We start from the raw sequence: 16,346 nt of genomic DNA on the forward strand, positions 1-16,346 counted from the left end.
GGCTTCATTTGATCTCTCCTTTAGATTATAAATAGACAAATGAAACTGAGAAAAAGCTTTTCATTTTCTGAACCTATTGATTTTTTTCCGTTTTTTTTTAAGAAAAGAGGGACTGTTTACTTGATGTCTTCCTTTGAAGTTCAGCAGGATATGGCTTTGATTAGATCAATACTTTGTGTGTTTCAGAGTGAAGAGGAGCTGAGAAGCTCCCCCGCTGCTTTTAGAGAGTGAGTAGGATTAGGCTGGAGCTCAGTGGAGGCACCACGGCACTCTCACTTTGGCAACCGGAGCTGGAGCCATGAGCAGGGCGCTTACGGAGCACATCAGCAGTAGCTTCCGAGAAGATGCTCCTCGTCCTCCGGTACCAGGAGAGGAGGGAGCGTCGTCATGCTGCATACCCAGCCGGTCTGGAAAAATGAAAGCCCTTAACAAGGTTAAAGATACCCCCGCCGCCGCTGCGCTCCCCGGCTCCACTCCGAGGAGGAACGAGGATGGACTCGGGGAGCCGGAGGGAAGCGCGTCCCCAGACTCGCCGCTGATCCGATGGACAAAGTCTTTGCATTTTCTTCTCGGCGATCAAGACGGTGCTCACCTGTTTAGAACCTTTTTGGAGCAGGACAATTGCGTGGACACCTTGGACTTTTGGTTCGCGTGCAACGGCTTCAGGCAAATGGACTTAAAGGATACCAAAACACTGCGAGTAGCCAAAGTTATTTTCAAACGGTACATCGAGAACAACAGCATCGTTGCCAAGCAGCTCAAACCCGCCACCAAGACCTTCATCAAGGATAGTATTAAAAAGCAGCAGATAGACTCTGCCATGTTTGACCAGGCTCAGACCGAGATCCAGTCCAACATGGAAGAGAACGCTTATCAGATGTTTTTGACCTCTGACATATACCGTGAATATATGCGCACCGGCTGCGAGAACGCCGCTTACGTGAATCACGGCACGCTCGGCAGCGTCAAGCTTATGTGTGGATACCTTCCACCGCTTATGGAGGAAGAGGAGTGGAGCTGTCATGACCTGAAGGCAAAGGCTTTAGGCTCTGTGGTCGGACTTTCAGCTAAATCGCTGAGGGCCACCGCCATCAGCCGGACTGCAGCTGAAATTCTGGAGAACGGTTGCAGGTAAGAACAATATTTCCTGAAGGATGCGCGTCGGACTGCATCGGAAGTTTTCATTGAATACTTTACTCATGTCAGCTCGCGCAAAGGGAGAGGGGTAGGGGTGTGGGGGAAAGACGGTTGATCAAAGGGTCCTAGAATAACATTCTTTATGTTTGTGCCCTCCTGCCTTGGAGTTAGTTAAGGGGTTAGCGGGTGGGGGGTGCACTGGGTACAAAACATCAATGGAGCTGAGCCTTCCTTTTAAGTAAACTGTGTCTTCCAGGTAACTCTGCTGGCTTACTCAAGTTTCCTGTGCTTTGAAAGCCTTCCTCCGGTGCAGGCATGACTTCACACACCGAGTGCCAGACTACTACAGCTAGATGGGGGGAAAAAGTTTTTCCAGTCCAACAATATGGTTTTCGTTCTTCGACGGTTTAGAAAATAGCCAGCAGCAAGTATGATCATCAAATGTCTCTCGCCAAAACAAATTCTGGTCACTAGTTATTAACTGGTTCAACTAGAGACATTTTTTTTTCTTGAAAAGGTGTTTTTAACAACACTGTATTAATAGTTAAACTAGTAATCATGGAATCCGGAAACACACAACAGCACTTGACCCATATGTGGTGCTGTTGCCATGATCAGCGTTCATTTCAACAAGGTGTAGTTATTCATTTGAACATCGTCAACCAGTAAGCAAAGCGGTTGATGATGCGCGTTGCTCATCTTTAGTGAAAAATGACATAGCAATCACAAAGACACATTTTCTCCCTTGTCTGTAGGTCAACCTGTTTCCTTTTTTAACATGTGGAACTCATTTTGGCACTGCACAGATTCTCTGTTCTAGTGTTTTGTGTTTTTTTTTTTTTTTTTTTGTCTTAGATCTCCCATGCGCAACTCCAGAGTGGTAAAACATCCTCAATTCAGTTCCACTTTCTGCCACTACTCGGTGTGCAACTTCAGTACTTTATCTTTCTTGTTTGGGAAATAAATTGCTTGTGAGACCAAGTGTGCTTTGCAGGGAGAGACAAGAGGGTGGGGGGGGAGAGGGGAAGACAGTAAGGGGGGTCGTGGAATAAGAAAAGAGATGGAGAAAGAAAGTGGGGGTGCAGAAAGCCCAGCTGTGCTAAATACCTGACTCTTTTCGCGGACCTTCCAAAGGTCAGGTTTGTGCTTGGGGCCTACAGCTTTAGTCATGCTGGGGTTCTCCTCTCAGCACTCCCAGCAGAAGGGATTCTCATAAAGAAAGGGGCCCTCCTACCCCCTTTGCCTCTCCCCCACTCTGCAAAAGCTCAAGTTCCCCCTTCCTCCTCTTCGCCTCGCTTCCTCATCCCACCCCCTTCACCACTACAACTGGAATGCAACACAGCAGGAGAGTAGATAGTCGCACAGAAAGACTTGAGGAGAGCGAGGGAGTTTGGGAAAGGGAGGTCTGCCAGACTGGAGAGAGCAAATGCTAGAAAGAATGATGGCATGAAATAAAAGGGGGAGACAGATCCCTTAATGTGGATGGATGACACAGTGTTGTGCTAATGACTCATATTACAGAAATCTACTGAGGATGTCAACAAAACAAACTTCAAGTTGTCCCGTTTATCTTGCTAATTAGATTGAATGCGCATCTAGATGCACACATCAATCCTGTGACATGTTCTCGCAGACTCGTGCTTCGCTGTGCAAAATTGAAAGACGTCACATTGAAATGTGGATTCTCCTTTTGTCCGCAGGGCACACCGTCGCGGAGACAATGCCAGCCCGTATTTCGTCAACTCTGGCTACATCTTCGCCCCTGCCACCAGCGCCAACGACAGTGAGATCTCCAGCGATGCTACGACTGACGATTCAATGTCAATGACAGACAGTAGTGTGTAAGTGTTTTTTTAATAGATAATGTAGCGCCTCACAAACTGGTCAAATCCCCGTTGATGTTATGTCCATGTCCTCAACATGTTTGGAAACACACTTTCTAGACATTTCCAGGTATGAAGAGATACTTGTAGAGCAACAAACTCAACTTTTCTTTGTCGCTGGCAATAAATGTGTCGTTATCATGTCTTCAAGGGAGAGAACTACGTAAGGCATTATGTCTAAAGACCTTTTTGAGGTTTATTTTGTGATGCATTACATGTGGGAGAGAAGGCCGAAAATATGAGATTGTCTTGATGTGGGTGGGGACATTGCTTCATATTCCTCAAAGTTGAAATGCAGAACTTCCCGCCCACCCTTCTGCCACAACAGACCTATTTTTTTCCCCCTTCATATTATCTAATCGTACTTCTCTTTGAAGAGCTAAAGGAGAGGGGGAGGGAAATGGCCATTTGGGCCCCAAGACAAACTCATTGAAAAATGTTGGCACCAAATGAAAGGAGGCTTACTCACATGGTGGGTCGGTTTCCTGCCACTGGCCTCTGTGGCGTGCTGAGATCATGTGTCTGCGAGGCTTTCACAGGGGTTACTCATTGATAGACCTTGGGACAGAGGAACTCCCCCCTGGCCAGACTGGTGCACCCCCAAAAACCACTTCCATCGTGACCCAGCCCTCCACAGCGCCTCCCTTCCACCCTCCAGAGCCTGTTGCGGGAGTGGTAGGGCTCAAAGTGCAAGAGAGTGAGAAAATAAAGTGCGTGGAGTATAAAGGGCTTAACTGAATCGCTTTCAGCCTATTGTTGGGTGAGGGGGGCTTAGGGGGATAAAAGGGTGGCTGGCTGCTTTGAAAATGACTTGCACAACTGAATAGGAGAAGCCCATAAAGTAAGGGCCCATGAAGCCATGAAAGAGTACGTCTGTTTTCCCTTCCAAAACCTCCACAAAGCATCAAGCTGCCAAATTGTCTCACCAGTCTGCAGACTGTTTGGGTTGATTAAAATCACCCAAGGACGATATTTGCTCGATATTTTGTTGATAAAAGTAGGATTGTTTGGGTTTTTTTTTTTTTTTTTTTTTTAAGTTTGGCTTTTCCTCACTTTTCTTGGAGCAAGGATGACTTGTTGGTGAGTGGAGGGAGTAGTTCTGCTGGAGGGCCACTCATCCACCTTAAAATAAAGCATTGTCCTGCCCGGACGGAATATGCGTGATAACGATTTCAATAATGATTTTTTTTTTTTAAATTCTACCGCTTGTTGAATATGACTGTGTGTCAAATGTCATGTTCCTTTAGTTCTCACCAAGGTCCGCGATACACATCTCTCCCGTCCTTGACTCGCGTTCTTTTGTCTATCCGCCCAAATGGATTTCAGTAATACAAAAACAGCAGCTTCCTCCGCTTTCATTCGAGGGAACAATTTGATTAGTGCTTAAAAGGCACTCTGCACATTTGAATCTAATTTCCCAGATAAAGAACTAGGGAAAAAAAAGAGGATTTTGGGTGGGTGGGGGGGGTTGATGGAGGGCTTCAGTTTTTACTTATATCTTATTTATGGATTTACTTGGACGCGAGGGAATGTTGCAGCACCAACTTCAAACATTACCTTATCTTACAAACCAGCCTTTTGATGTTGCTCAGATCAGAGGCTCACAGCAAAGCGCTTGCCAAACGAAGATGGCAGTGGGTGCATATGTGCATGAGTGTGAGATTTCAAAGCAGTAGCAGAAAAGTAGCGCTTGGGCTAGGTCAGATACTTCTGAGCAGCCCAAAACGGCCAAGATAATTGGCTCCTCTTACGTGGCAACTGACTCAAAAGGCGAGCAAACTGGAGAAACTAAAATTGCCATAATAATTGCCTAATTGTCAGCAGGCTGGAAAGTCTTCATAATGAAATGTTCTGTCAGTGATACAGAAAACCTTCTAACCAGCTATTGAGATTAGTGTGTCGTATTTGGTTGCATGAAGGAGTGCTGTCAAAGTTGACAAGGTGTAATCTTATCAGTAGGCTCTTTTGAAGTCCCCAGGAGGGTGTTTAGCATATCTCGCCCATTGTTCTGCCGGGTTTTGCGAGGTGTGTTTTTGTTGCCTCGGCTTGAAAGATCTGAGTGAGGCCTTTTGACTTTTCTGTAGTGTGACTAGTGGTACGCATTTGGGGATGTTGTGTTTGTCACTTTGCTGATGAACTGATGCCCAGCTGTTTCGTTTTTTTTTCTCCCCCAAATGCTTCAAAATAACAGTAGTTATCAAGGAAGTTGTGGTGTCGGTAGCGAAGAGCTGCCATCAGATAAGTTTGGTTTGTTTAATTTTAAAGGGAATGTCAATGTTAATGGTGGAATTTTTTTGTTTTGTTTTTGTTTTTTTTACTTTACAGAGACGGAATCCCTCCTTATAAGCTGGCCCCCAAGAAGCATCTCCAGCGAGAGATGAACCGCAGTGTCAAGATCAACGGCCAGGTTACACTTCCCCACTTTCCAGTAAGCCTTTTGAAATGTTCCCTTTTGTCTTACGTACCTTTATTAGAAGATGTTGGCGGAGTTATAAAGTGGTTTCTGTCCTGCATCACGCAAAAAACAAATGTAGCTAAATGTGGGAGGGAGGCCTCTTCAACATTAAGTTCACACAAGTTACCTAAATGAGCTTTTGTAGAGCAGGGTGAAAACCTCTACTCCGTTCAGATGTGGATCTGTTTGAAGCAAAAATAAAAATAAAATTTGCTGGACGAGTTGTGTGCTTTTGTGTGTGTGTGTGTGCACGCTTTACAGTGCTGTTTGGTCCTCATTTTCCCCTCCTCGCTTTTCTCTGTTTCAATCTCTTTTTATTCCCTTTTCCCACTTGCACTCTTTTAATGTTTCCCTCCTGATTTGGAGATGGCTCTGACTCCCATGATGTACCAGCCCTAGGCGGGGGTGTGTGTGTGGGGGGGGGGGGGTGCATGTAGGACTGGTGCTCCTTTGCCAGCAGCTTCACTCGCCTTTCTTCTTATCCCTTCATCGTGTATACAAAGAGATGAGAGAAAAACAAAAAAAAAAAGTCAAAACCAAGAAAGCCAGTGTTCCAAATAACAGAAAAGAGGGGGCGAATGTATTTAAAGTAGGATAATGTGACTAGAGTATCTGTGAGCTGCCCTGCATGCAACTTGGAAACGAATGACTACTTTGCCTTAGATCTTCCTGCTATTTGACTCTTGCGCCGTCTTCTTGCCTTTGTCCGGCTCCCTCAGTGTCACCGCACCACTGCCACCATAAAATTGCACATTCTCAGCCCTTATTATTTTCATGCTGTTAATTTTGTCGCACTTCTCTCATTTTCTTTCCTTCTTTACTCGCTCCCTCTTTTCCGTCAATATCTGGCTTTTATTCGGAGGTTTAAAGCCGTGTGTCCCTCCCACCCCTGATGTGCGTTTGATGTTTGACAAGGGCCCTTTGAAGTGTGCTGACTTCAGACGCCGCCTAGCTGATGGCTTGGTTGGGCTACGGAGGGTGCAGGCAGGGGGCCTCCCCTCCAAGCAATGAACCAACTGCTACCCAGCAGCCTGGCACTGCCAAGGGCACTGGCCATGGGGAGATCTGGGGTGTGATGGGCAGCAAAGGGGGTTCAGGTTAGCGGGGGCAAGGGCATCTGGATCATGCTTTTTGGAATAGTTGGAGGATTTTTGGAACAAGACTGGATTAGGGCAAGGACAGGGGATTAGTGTGCCATATTGCATCTGTCAGGAACACGTCACAGTTACATATTAAAGCTAACCTTCCCACCGCGTTGTTTACCCTGCAGAGGACACATCGTCTGCCGAAAGAGATGACCCCTGTTGAGCCCGCATCATTTGCCGCCCAGCTCATAACGCGGCTCGAGAAACTGAAGCGAGAGCAAGAAACCATGAGCTCCTTGGCGGAGAGGCTACAGCAGATCCAAGAGGTAGTCACGCACAGCTCAGTCTGTATAATAATAAGTATATTGACCAGAATTATGCTGCTTGGCTGTATTATGATATTGTTCAAAGAAAAGCCTCCCCAAAAATCACATAGAAAGCATTACAATGGAATTTTATTTTGAATGGGAAAAAACACATCAAAATGAGATTTCCCGGGTTCTCTTCATCCAGGTCACTTATCTTGGAATGATTTTCAATCTGATGCGTTTTAAAAACTGAAAGACGGCCACACTTGTGGCCTAATCCTTTTTCGTAGGAGAACCCAAATCACCTTGTTTCATCGCACTGTAGCATGTCATCATCGACTACAGTTTTTCTTTGTTTGTTGTTGCGGTGCAGAAAATATGATGGACACAATTTGAAACAGTAATGCTATCTGTCTTGAGCATCAGTTTATTGGGAAACTGTATAAAGTGTTACATCACATCAGCGCAACAGTAGTGCTTAAGGTACATGAGCCGTTATGCCAGATTTGGCATGTCAAAGAACAGGGATGAAGCCTAGGGATTTAAAAGTCTGTCTGCTTCTTCCCTTTTCCACCATGCCCTCCAGTTTTTCATCCAGTGTAACTTTAAAACTTGGGTTTCTCGATACTCTTGAAGTTTCTTCAAATAGTTAGCACTTAGCTTCTCTCTAGTGGCACGTTAGCTGAATATGTGTAGTGCCAGTCTCTTTGTTATGCATAGGCACCCTGCATTATAGATGAAGCACACCCAAAGCCTGTTAGCGATGATAACAGTGTGGCAAAAAGGAAATTCAAATCAAGTTATGCAGGCTTTTACTCTCGCTGACTTCTGAGGATTATAAATATAAGTTGGTGTAAGTTGAAACATAAATTTCTCAGCTTTCTGCCTTTCCCATGTACGACTATATATATATATATATATATTTATAAAAATGTTTTTTTAAATGCTGGATTGTTTTTATTTTCTTTTTTTTTTTTTTACGTGCTCAGGAGGAGGAAAAAGAGGAAAGCACAGATCTCTCCAGCAACATCACCCTCCATCACCCTCTTCTCCCATCTGGTAACCAATGTGAGGAGGACCCCCAAGCTATCCTCGATGATCATCTATCACGGGTCCTGAAGACACCTGGCTGCCAGTCCCCCGGCGTGGTTCGACACTCACCCCGCTCACACTCCCCAGAACGGACGGGTGCCTTGGTATCGTCAGGTCACGGGTCCTTCTTCGGTGCTTATCCTGGCGCTGCTCTGATGCCGGGCCGGCAGTCCACAAAGCACACCCATCACCACTATATCCACCATCATCATGCTGGGCCCAAGACGAAGGAGCAAATTGAGGTTGAGGCAGCTCAGCGTGTACAGTGCCTCTGCCCTTCCGGAGGCGCCAATTACTCTGACTTTACCCCTGTGTGAGTATCAGTCAGAACCTGCAGTCGGTCACTGTCAGCATGGCTCGTCACCAAATAGTCCTCGATATCTTAAAACGTTGAAGTTTGAAGTTCTATCTTGATGTGCCTCTCTTCCACTAGTCGCTGCAGCACTTTGTCAAGACGGCAAGTCAGATCTTCTAATGAGGGTTTGTCGTCAACATGCCTTCCGCTTGGTACCACTGACCGGTCTCAAAATGTTTGGCAGTGGATTCTGGAGAGCGAGAGACAGGGCAAACACAAGCCTCACGGGTAAGTGTCTGTCCAACCACTCGGGCTTCTACAGAACTGTCATGAGTTCTTGCTCACGTGAGCCTTTTGTTTTTGTGACAGTTACCCCGGCCTTAAGAAGCCCAACCCCCTTGAATTCAAAACCCTGCCTGGCCGAAGTCACTCGTTATGGGGTGGGGGTGGCATTGGTTCTGGAGCGAACCTTCGTGGGCACCACCCTGGCCATCCATTTATACAGGACCCAGCCATGCCACCGCTGCCCCCGCCAAACACTCTAGCACAGCTTGAAGAGGCCTGCCGTAGATTGGAGGAGGTGTCCAAGCCACCAAAGCCGAGGTAGGCCCATGCAAACAATCAGATTTGACATGAAATGAATTCATCTAAATGGTTTCCAGTCATTTATCGTCAAAGTGATTTGAGTACTCGTGACCAATTTATCTAATTGACTTTAAAAGGCACTCAACAGTGGCCGTCAGCCTCAGAGATCAGAGCCATCCAGCCACAGCCTTCCCAGCCGGAGGGAGTTCTCTTGCCACTCTTGGACTACAAACGGACGAGTAAGGATTTCACTCTTTTTCATTATGATTGTGATGATCTTTATTTCGAACTTGAAGTATTTCACACCTTATCTCCCTTTTTTTGCTTTTGGAGCACAAGCACACAAACGTGTTTCAAAATGAAAAGTTTTTCAAAAGTGATTTTACTCCCTGTAAACACTGAAAGACGTGTCTTTTCTAAAATAGAGGACACGCTTGTGAATGCACGCTGCATTCATTCATGAATCGTTTGTTGCGTGTCGCTCAAGATGAAGAACTTGCAAAATTTACTGTGAGAAGAGAAGACCACTTACCCCCATAACTTCGAACCCAACCCTGATACTCTACAATATAGAAACACTCTAGACACTATACACTATAGATCTATACTCTTGGAAAAGGCCTAAGATGTAAGCAGTTTGTGTGTTGTTCCATTCATATGACATTGTCTTTGGGTGTTTTTGCAGCTGTGTGTCAATGAGGATTGTCTTAAAATCATTGTAGGTGGAACTTTACAACTTGTTTGTTCCCATTTATATAGTCGTGAGGATATAGAGACATATTCTTCTTTTCATGTGCAAGTCTTTTTTTCTTTTGTTTTTTCTACCCACCTGGCTTGTATACCTTCCAGCTACACGCATTTTCCCATCCAGACTTTGGGGACACCCACTGTGCATATTGTGGAAATGTGTGCACAGCCACCAAGGAGGCGTGACCCATTGAAGTCTGTGGCGGGCTTTAAATCATGGAGCATAGAGTCTTTCCGAGCATTGTAAATGTCATAGAAATTCATTTGGAAAATATCGCAAACGTTAAACGGGAAAATACCTTCCATTGCAGATGTTGTTGCCAGCGAGATGCGTGCATTACTCGAAGACGATACGCTTTAACTCTTAATGAAAGAAATCCAGTAGGAGTCATTTCGTCAGAACACTGTGGTAATGAAAGAACACGTGATTTGGATGTCCATCAGTAAACAAAGTGTGTACGTGCCGTTCTGTAGGTCATTGATGCCCTCTAACCACAGACCGCGTGAGGCACTTTAGCATATTTGACATCTGACAGAAGAAATTGACAAATGATTCAATATCAAACTCAGCATTGCACCATTGCAATGAGTCTAGTGCGAGCCCTGCACTAAAAAAAAAAAAAAAAACTTCCAACCCACCAGCAGCATATTTAAAGCTTAAAAGCTCCCCACTGGTGACAAAAATTTCAGCTGGCAGAAACATTTATGTCCAATTCACATGACATAATATGCTGCCATTCGGCAGTGTGCATAATCTGGGAGGGGCACATGACTGCCATTGGGCAATCAGTGAGCGTAGGTGAGTTTGATGGGTCAGGTGTGTCCTGCGGCATCAGTACAAGTCAGCTGTCGGCAGGCAGTTACACGTCTTGAAATGGGCTATATGAAGTTTCACCTTCACGAGGCGCTCGACTTCCTGTAGCCTCTGGCGTGCGGAAGAGGGAAAAGAGCTTTATTCCACAGGAATGTGTGCACCGAGCTAGATTAGACAGGGGATGCCCACATTTTAGGGTTGCCCCACCCAGGGTGCGTAAATGGGCGGACGGGTGAATGTGCACAGACTTTTCTGACTTGCTCACACAGGGGAATATGACTTATGACCCTTCGTCCCTAAAAAACACTTCTTTCTCGTTAATCGTTGAAGATTAAACCTGCTTGAATGTCTAGATCAAGTTAGGTTGCCCATTTAATTTCTTAAACGTTTGTCGGGCTATCTGTTTAAACGGCATCTTCTACTAAAAAGAAATAGCACAAAAACAAGGAAGATGTTTAAAGCATGTCTTGTTTTTTTTTAAACACAGGTCAAACGAACTAATGGTCACCTACTTCTTCTGTGGTGAGGAGATTCCTTACCGGAGTGTGATGAAGACCCACTGCCTCACCTTGGGACACTTTAAAGAACAGCTTAGCAAGAAAGGCAACTACCGGTAAATACGCCACCGACAACATAACCATATACACACTGTACACCAGTACTCTTCATTCACATTCCTTCACCACCTTTCAAAGTCAAAGGGATTTTTCGGCGGGATTTTCGCTGCAGGTTCAAGTACCCACTTCTGATTCTACCAAAATGCCGTTTTGGGGACCACATTTCCAGTGACACATGCAACTGTTTTGGCCTTCACGGAACACATGAAACAATCCACATATGCAGATGTTCAAATTGCACGAGTAAAACTAAATAAATGACTCAAAAGTGGGCGATAACATTTAATGAAAAAAAAATTAAAAATAAAATATCAAACATTACATAAGTTTAGTTGGCCTGAACTGTTTCTTTCCTCCTCTGGTTTAAATGAAGGTAACCACAACTGAACTCCACTGGCCTCAATTATTTTCACTATTGGACATTCACTGTCCATTAGATTTAGATATCAGCGAGCTGATAACATCTCAAGATTGTTGCTCACATTTGGAAGAGGCCTTATTCCATTGAGGATGTTTCAGGACATCCAATTCTCTGCATTGATTTTTTTTCGCTAATCTGGACACCGCCATGGCACATTTTTGAATTGTTTCATTTGAGAGCAAAAATTCACGATCGTGTCACTGGAACCGTGCGGTGTAAATCCATCGTTGGGTGTCCGCTGCGTTGACTGTTATTGGTCATGTGCTTGTAAGATGAGAACAGAGTGTGAAGTACTGGAGCCTTTTAGTTGAAAAGAAACTGGGCTGATCCACCGAAGGGGGGTGGGGGTTCAGCAGCAATTTTGTTTGCACATCTGGTACTGATTTCCATGGTAAGGCAGCCTTAATAAAATGTCTTTGAAGCCTGATCCATTTTATTTCGTGCACAAAGACTGAGAGGCCTTCAAATTCCTCTTCGCCATTATTGCATCAGGCATTAAAATCAAATGGTGTAAGCACCTTCCTCTGTAGCTCCCGCCAACGTCAGATAAAGAAATATTTAAAGGAAATGTGCATTTGACTGTTTTCATTAAATGTAGTGGCCAACCGATGAAAAAGATGAATAAATACATCATTTATCAATAGTTACTTTGTCTGTGTGCCATCAACATGAGGTTGCAGGCCCATCTGTTTGTTAGGCGAGAGAAACAAGTCCTTGCACCCCCGTTAACTCAAAATTCTTTAGCAAGAGCATTGAAGAGGGAGGCGGACATGAAGAGTTTGGCTTCAATGGTGGTAGAATGTGTGGAGTTGGTTAATTTGGACATGGCACCGGTACAACAGAGAACAGTATGCTGCGGCTCTGCCAGACAATATTGGTGCCAGATGTTGCAAAGAGAGAAAAAAAAAAAAAATCTACCACATATAAAACGTGTTCCAATGGAAAGGCACTGTCTGTCTCTCTCGTGCACTGAAACAGAATGATCAGTTTCAAGCATTTGTGGTGTAAATCCAGCCATCATGGAGCGGTCGAACATTGATCAGATTTTTGTTTTTAAATTTATGAAGATGGCCCACAGAGTCTCAACAAAGCAATCAGCTCTTCCACACCAGACGCACAGCAGCACAACAGCCATGTAGTTGCGCTCATGCCACATTCGGGTTTTGCATGCCCCTCACTCATTGACGTGTGGCGTTACATGACTTGGAGGTGGAAAATGGCAAGTAAAATGCAGCGCCTTACTTTTTTGAATGGTGCGTGAATGGTGCATGCAAAATATAGTGAAAATTACTTTTTTTTTTTTTTTTTTTTTACATTAGAAAGCTTATCATTAAATCCCCTCCCGCTGATCCGAGTCTGGCTTGAAAGTAAAAAGGAGACGTCATTAGGAGTCTCGGCTTCACAATAACTGGGAGCAAAGTAAACCTGGGAGTTATCGCAGCTTGAGAGAAGAAGAGTGGGATCGCGAGGTGACCCTTAACGTCCGGGAGACACCTCCCACCCCCACTGGGCAAAGCCCCTCTGGCTCCGGCCAAATCCGACATATTGCTCCCACTCGCTGAGTCAGGACAGCCTCCACTCCACTTCCTCGGCCTTCTCTGCTGTCCGATCGTGTTTGTGTATGCAAGGGAGGAACGTGGGGATCGTATGTGCTCGTGTGCAAGCAGCGGACCGCGCTTATGCAGACTCTGAGGCACCTGAAATGTCAACCTATGTGACAGAAAAGGCCTCCACTTGACAGCCTGTCCAATTAGAAGCTGAAGGGTTGGAAAGGGGAGGGGGTGGTAGGGGCAATGTAAGGCAGCTTCTAATTAACCCTTCAACTTTAATATGAGGTTGCTAAATGATAGGCATCTGTTGAATGGCGAGCAGTCATGACGAACAAGTGGATGTACAGAACCACACACACACACACACACACACACACAGCTTGGATTGTGTTTAAATTGGGGTTGAGCTGTGTTTATGCAGCGGTGTGAGGTGGAGTCACTCTCTACCTTTGAAGTGTGGAGTATGCCATGAAAGCGATGACTAAAGTTGCTTTGAGCACGATCCCCTTCTGGCTCTCTGCGTGTCTGTTAGTGTTTGATTTGGACTAAAGAGAATTTAGTGCCAGTGTTTGAACGGAAGTAGTTGCGTTGGCACCTTTCCGTAAGTCAGATCACGTCAGGTTTTATTTTCCTTCTCTCAACGTCCAAAAACGCACGCAGTCCATTCCGTCACGCCGTCTTTTTCTGTCTGTCCTTCACAGGTACTACTTTAAGAAGGCCAGCGACGAGTTTGAGTGCGGCGCCGTGTTCGAGGAGGTGTGGGAGGACGCCACGGTTTTGCCAACGTACGATGGCAAGGTCCTGGGTAAGGTGGAGAGGATGGACTAGAAACGCTAGTAACTTCCTTTACACCAAAAGCTAAAGTCCCAGAAACTTGAGGAAAAGAGTCTGTAATGAACTTTATTTCTAGAAATGATTAATACTAAGCTAAAAAAAAAAAAAAAGAGTTAATATATCCAGCACAAGGAGTGATTGAAGGAAGACGAGCCAATGAAGTATGCCTAACCCAGAGGAGGGACCGCCCCTCCCTGATTTTCTCAACCAACCAGCCTTAGAAACACAAGGGAATGACTCGAAAAAAAAACTTTACAGCTTCTTGAATATCTAACCACTGTTGTGATGCATAAGGAGAAGAGACTGTGGCTTGACTAGCGAGAGAACTGGAGACGCAGCACGCCGCCCAGCCTGCGCTTCAGCTTACTACATAGTTACAAAGTGTTTATACATGTGCATATACATACTTGCATATATGTATATATACATGTATTGTATTTAGATGCGTTTTTGTCACGAGTTGAAGGTTTTTATTGAGTATTTATTTTGGAAAAAAAAAAAAAAAAAAACCCTCCCAACCTTGTTTTTACACTCTCCCCATTTCTGGCCAAAAGGCAAGCTGCTTTGAATGTTGGGAGAATACTGTGGTGAAATTGTTTCGTATTTTGTTTTGTCCCATATTACTCTACACAAAGGATGTGACAATAGCCTAGCACCTCCCACCACCGCCTTGTTACCCCCCTCTGATCCAACCTGACATCCTTCTGTGGTCTTGGTCAAGGCTTCTAATGGTCAATCCCAGTCTTATATGCTGCTGAAAGTGTGAGATGCTCGTCTCGTCACACTCGCGTTTCCTTCCCCCTTTGCCGGAGCTCACTTTTTGTCTCTCTGGTCTGGCAACAGAGCTCGGATCCTTTTTTGCTTGTGTTTTTTTTTTTTTTTTTTTTTTTTGTGTTGTGCCTTTGTTTGTAAACTGGGCTTTGCACAGGGGGAGGCACACAGAGCTGAGACCTGGTGCACAAGTTGTACTATCTAATAATGGCCGCGTTTACGGCTCACACCAAAACGATTTGAGCTGAGCTAGAAGAAGCGTGAGAGGGGATGAACAGTGAACAATGAAGAACAATGGCTCCGATATCCTTTGAATGTTGCTATAGTGACTTTGTATTGAACAGAACTCCTGTATACATTGTAATTATGCATTGGAAAGTATGGATACTGACACACGTGTTGCACATCAGGATGATATGCTCAAAAAAACAACACTTAGAAGAACACACTTTTGCTGATGTTTTAGGAGTACAGCGCCTGTGCCTAAATGGATGCCATACCATGTGCTACCCTGTTTCAGGGTTTTAATATATATCCCTTGGTTTTCAGAAGGGTTTTTATGTCAAAAAGATATTTTTATGCATTTAATGATATCATGTAATCATGTTTGTTTATTGGTCTTTGTTTATTTTCTTTTTTTACACCACAGCCTTTTTTTCATTCTATCAAAACTGTAAATTATACATTATATAAAGAGTTTCATTTAAAGATTTACATGGACCTATAATTATTGTAATTATTGAGAGATGTAGCCTTTATTAAAGTTTTATATTTTTCAAACGAAATCTCTGCTGGAGGAATTTCTTTCACAGTTGATATTTATTTTCACACTATTTTTACTTCTTACTTGAACTCCCATCAGCAATGTATGTGGCAATTTTTTTTTTTTTTACAAACAGTATGGATTATGTATTCCAAGTCGTGCTCTTGTAGCCTTGAAAAGCTAAAGAGCAAAAAAATATATATTTTAGCATAATATTTATGACTTGACCAGTGACCTTTCGGAAAGTGTGGTCCAGAAAACTATGGGGTGGCAAACTCCATGGGCGTAAAGAGAAAATAGTTCACGATATCACAAAAAAGCCACACTAATCGATTTTAACAAATCTTATTCTATTTATGCCACTGAGGCCTAGTCACAGACAAAAGAATAAATATTCTGTAGATATGCAAATGGAACAATAATGTGGGTTGTGATCTCATTATGGTTCTGGATTCAAAATGGCAACTAAATACATCTGTGCTTATTGTCCATAACATATTAAACATTCATATACCAAAATACCACTGTCACCAAAAGCCGCTTGATTCACAATACTGACACCAGAAAACCGCTCATCCTCACGATGGCCATACAGGCAGACTTCCATTTGCCCTGTCCAGTGAAAGATGGAAGTCATCTGTGAAGAGAACGGCGTTAAAAGTGAAAGACACCATCCAATGTCACAATCCGTCCACTGAAGTCAGTTGCCACGACAAACTGCAGTCAGATGCGGAGGACTAGCATGCAGATGAGCTTCCCTGAGATGCTTACTGATAGTTTATTGCAAAGATTTTTGGGCTATTCAATCCAATTATAGCTGCAGCTGTCCAGATGGCTGGTCTCAAACCATCTTGGAGGTGAAGATGTTGGATGTGGAGGCCCCAAGCTGGTGCGGATAGTTACATGTGGTCTGCGCCTTTGAGGCTTGGTGAACGCACTGCCATATTCTCTGAAACGCCTTTGGAGAAGACTTAAAGTAGAGAAATGAA

At 44.3% G+C, this 16,346-nt stretch overlaps 1 protein-coding gene across 1 annotated transcript; it reads left to right on the forward strand.

Moving 5' to 3' along the window:
* Nucleotides 1-298: 298 nt before the first annotated feature.
* LOC133506329 (axin-2-like) lies at nucleotides 299-15,379 on the forward strand. The gene is made up of 10 exons (XM_061830367.1): nucleotides 299-1,131; nucleotides 2,838-2,978; nucleotides 5,346-5,448; nucleotides 6,746-6,886; nucleotides 7,858-8,273; nucleotides 8,394-8,543; nucleotides 8,625-8,858; nucleotides 8,978-9,079; nucleotides 10,889-11,014; nucleotides 13,691-15,379. The coding sequence occupies exons 1-10, from the start codon at nucleotides 299-301 to the stop codon at nucleotides 13,815-13,817; spliced, it is 2,373 nt and encodes a 790-aa protein (XP_061686351.1). The 3' UTR covers nucleotides 13,818-15,379.
* The last annotated feature ends 967 nt before the right edge of the window (nucleotides 15,380-16,346 follow it).

The sequence above is a fragment of the Syngnathoides biaculeatus genome, chromosome 9, assembly GCF_019802595.1.
Source record: "Syngnathoides biaculeatus isolate LvHL_M chromosome 9, ASM1980259v1, whole genome shotgun sequence".
Classification (NCBI taxonomy): domain Eukaryota; kingdom Metazoa; phylum Chordata; class Actinopteri; order Syngnathiformes; family Syngnathidae; genus Syngnathoides; species Syngnathoides biaculeatus.

Bases quoted from the DNA above. Each gene is read 5' to 3' on its own strand.
- LOC133506329 (XM_061830367.1), top strand. From the start codon at position 299: ATGAGCAGGGCGCTTACGGAGCACATCAGCAGTAGCTTCCGAGAAGAT. The intron at 8,859-8,977 runs GTAGGCCCATGC...TGACTTTAAAAG, and splicing joins TCCAAGCCACCAAAGCCGAG to GCACTCAACAGTGGCCGTCA. The intron at 11,015-13,690 runs GTAAATACGCCA...TGTCCTTCACAG, and splicing joins AGCAAGAAAGGCAACTACCG to GTACTACTTTAAGAAGGCCA.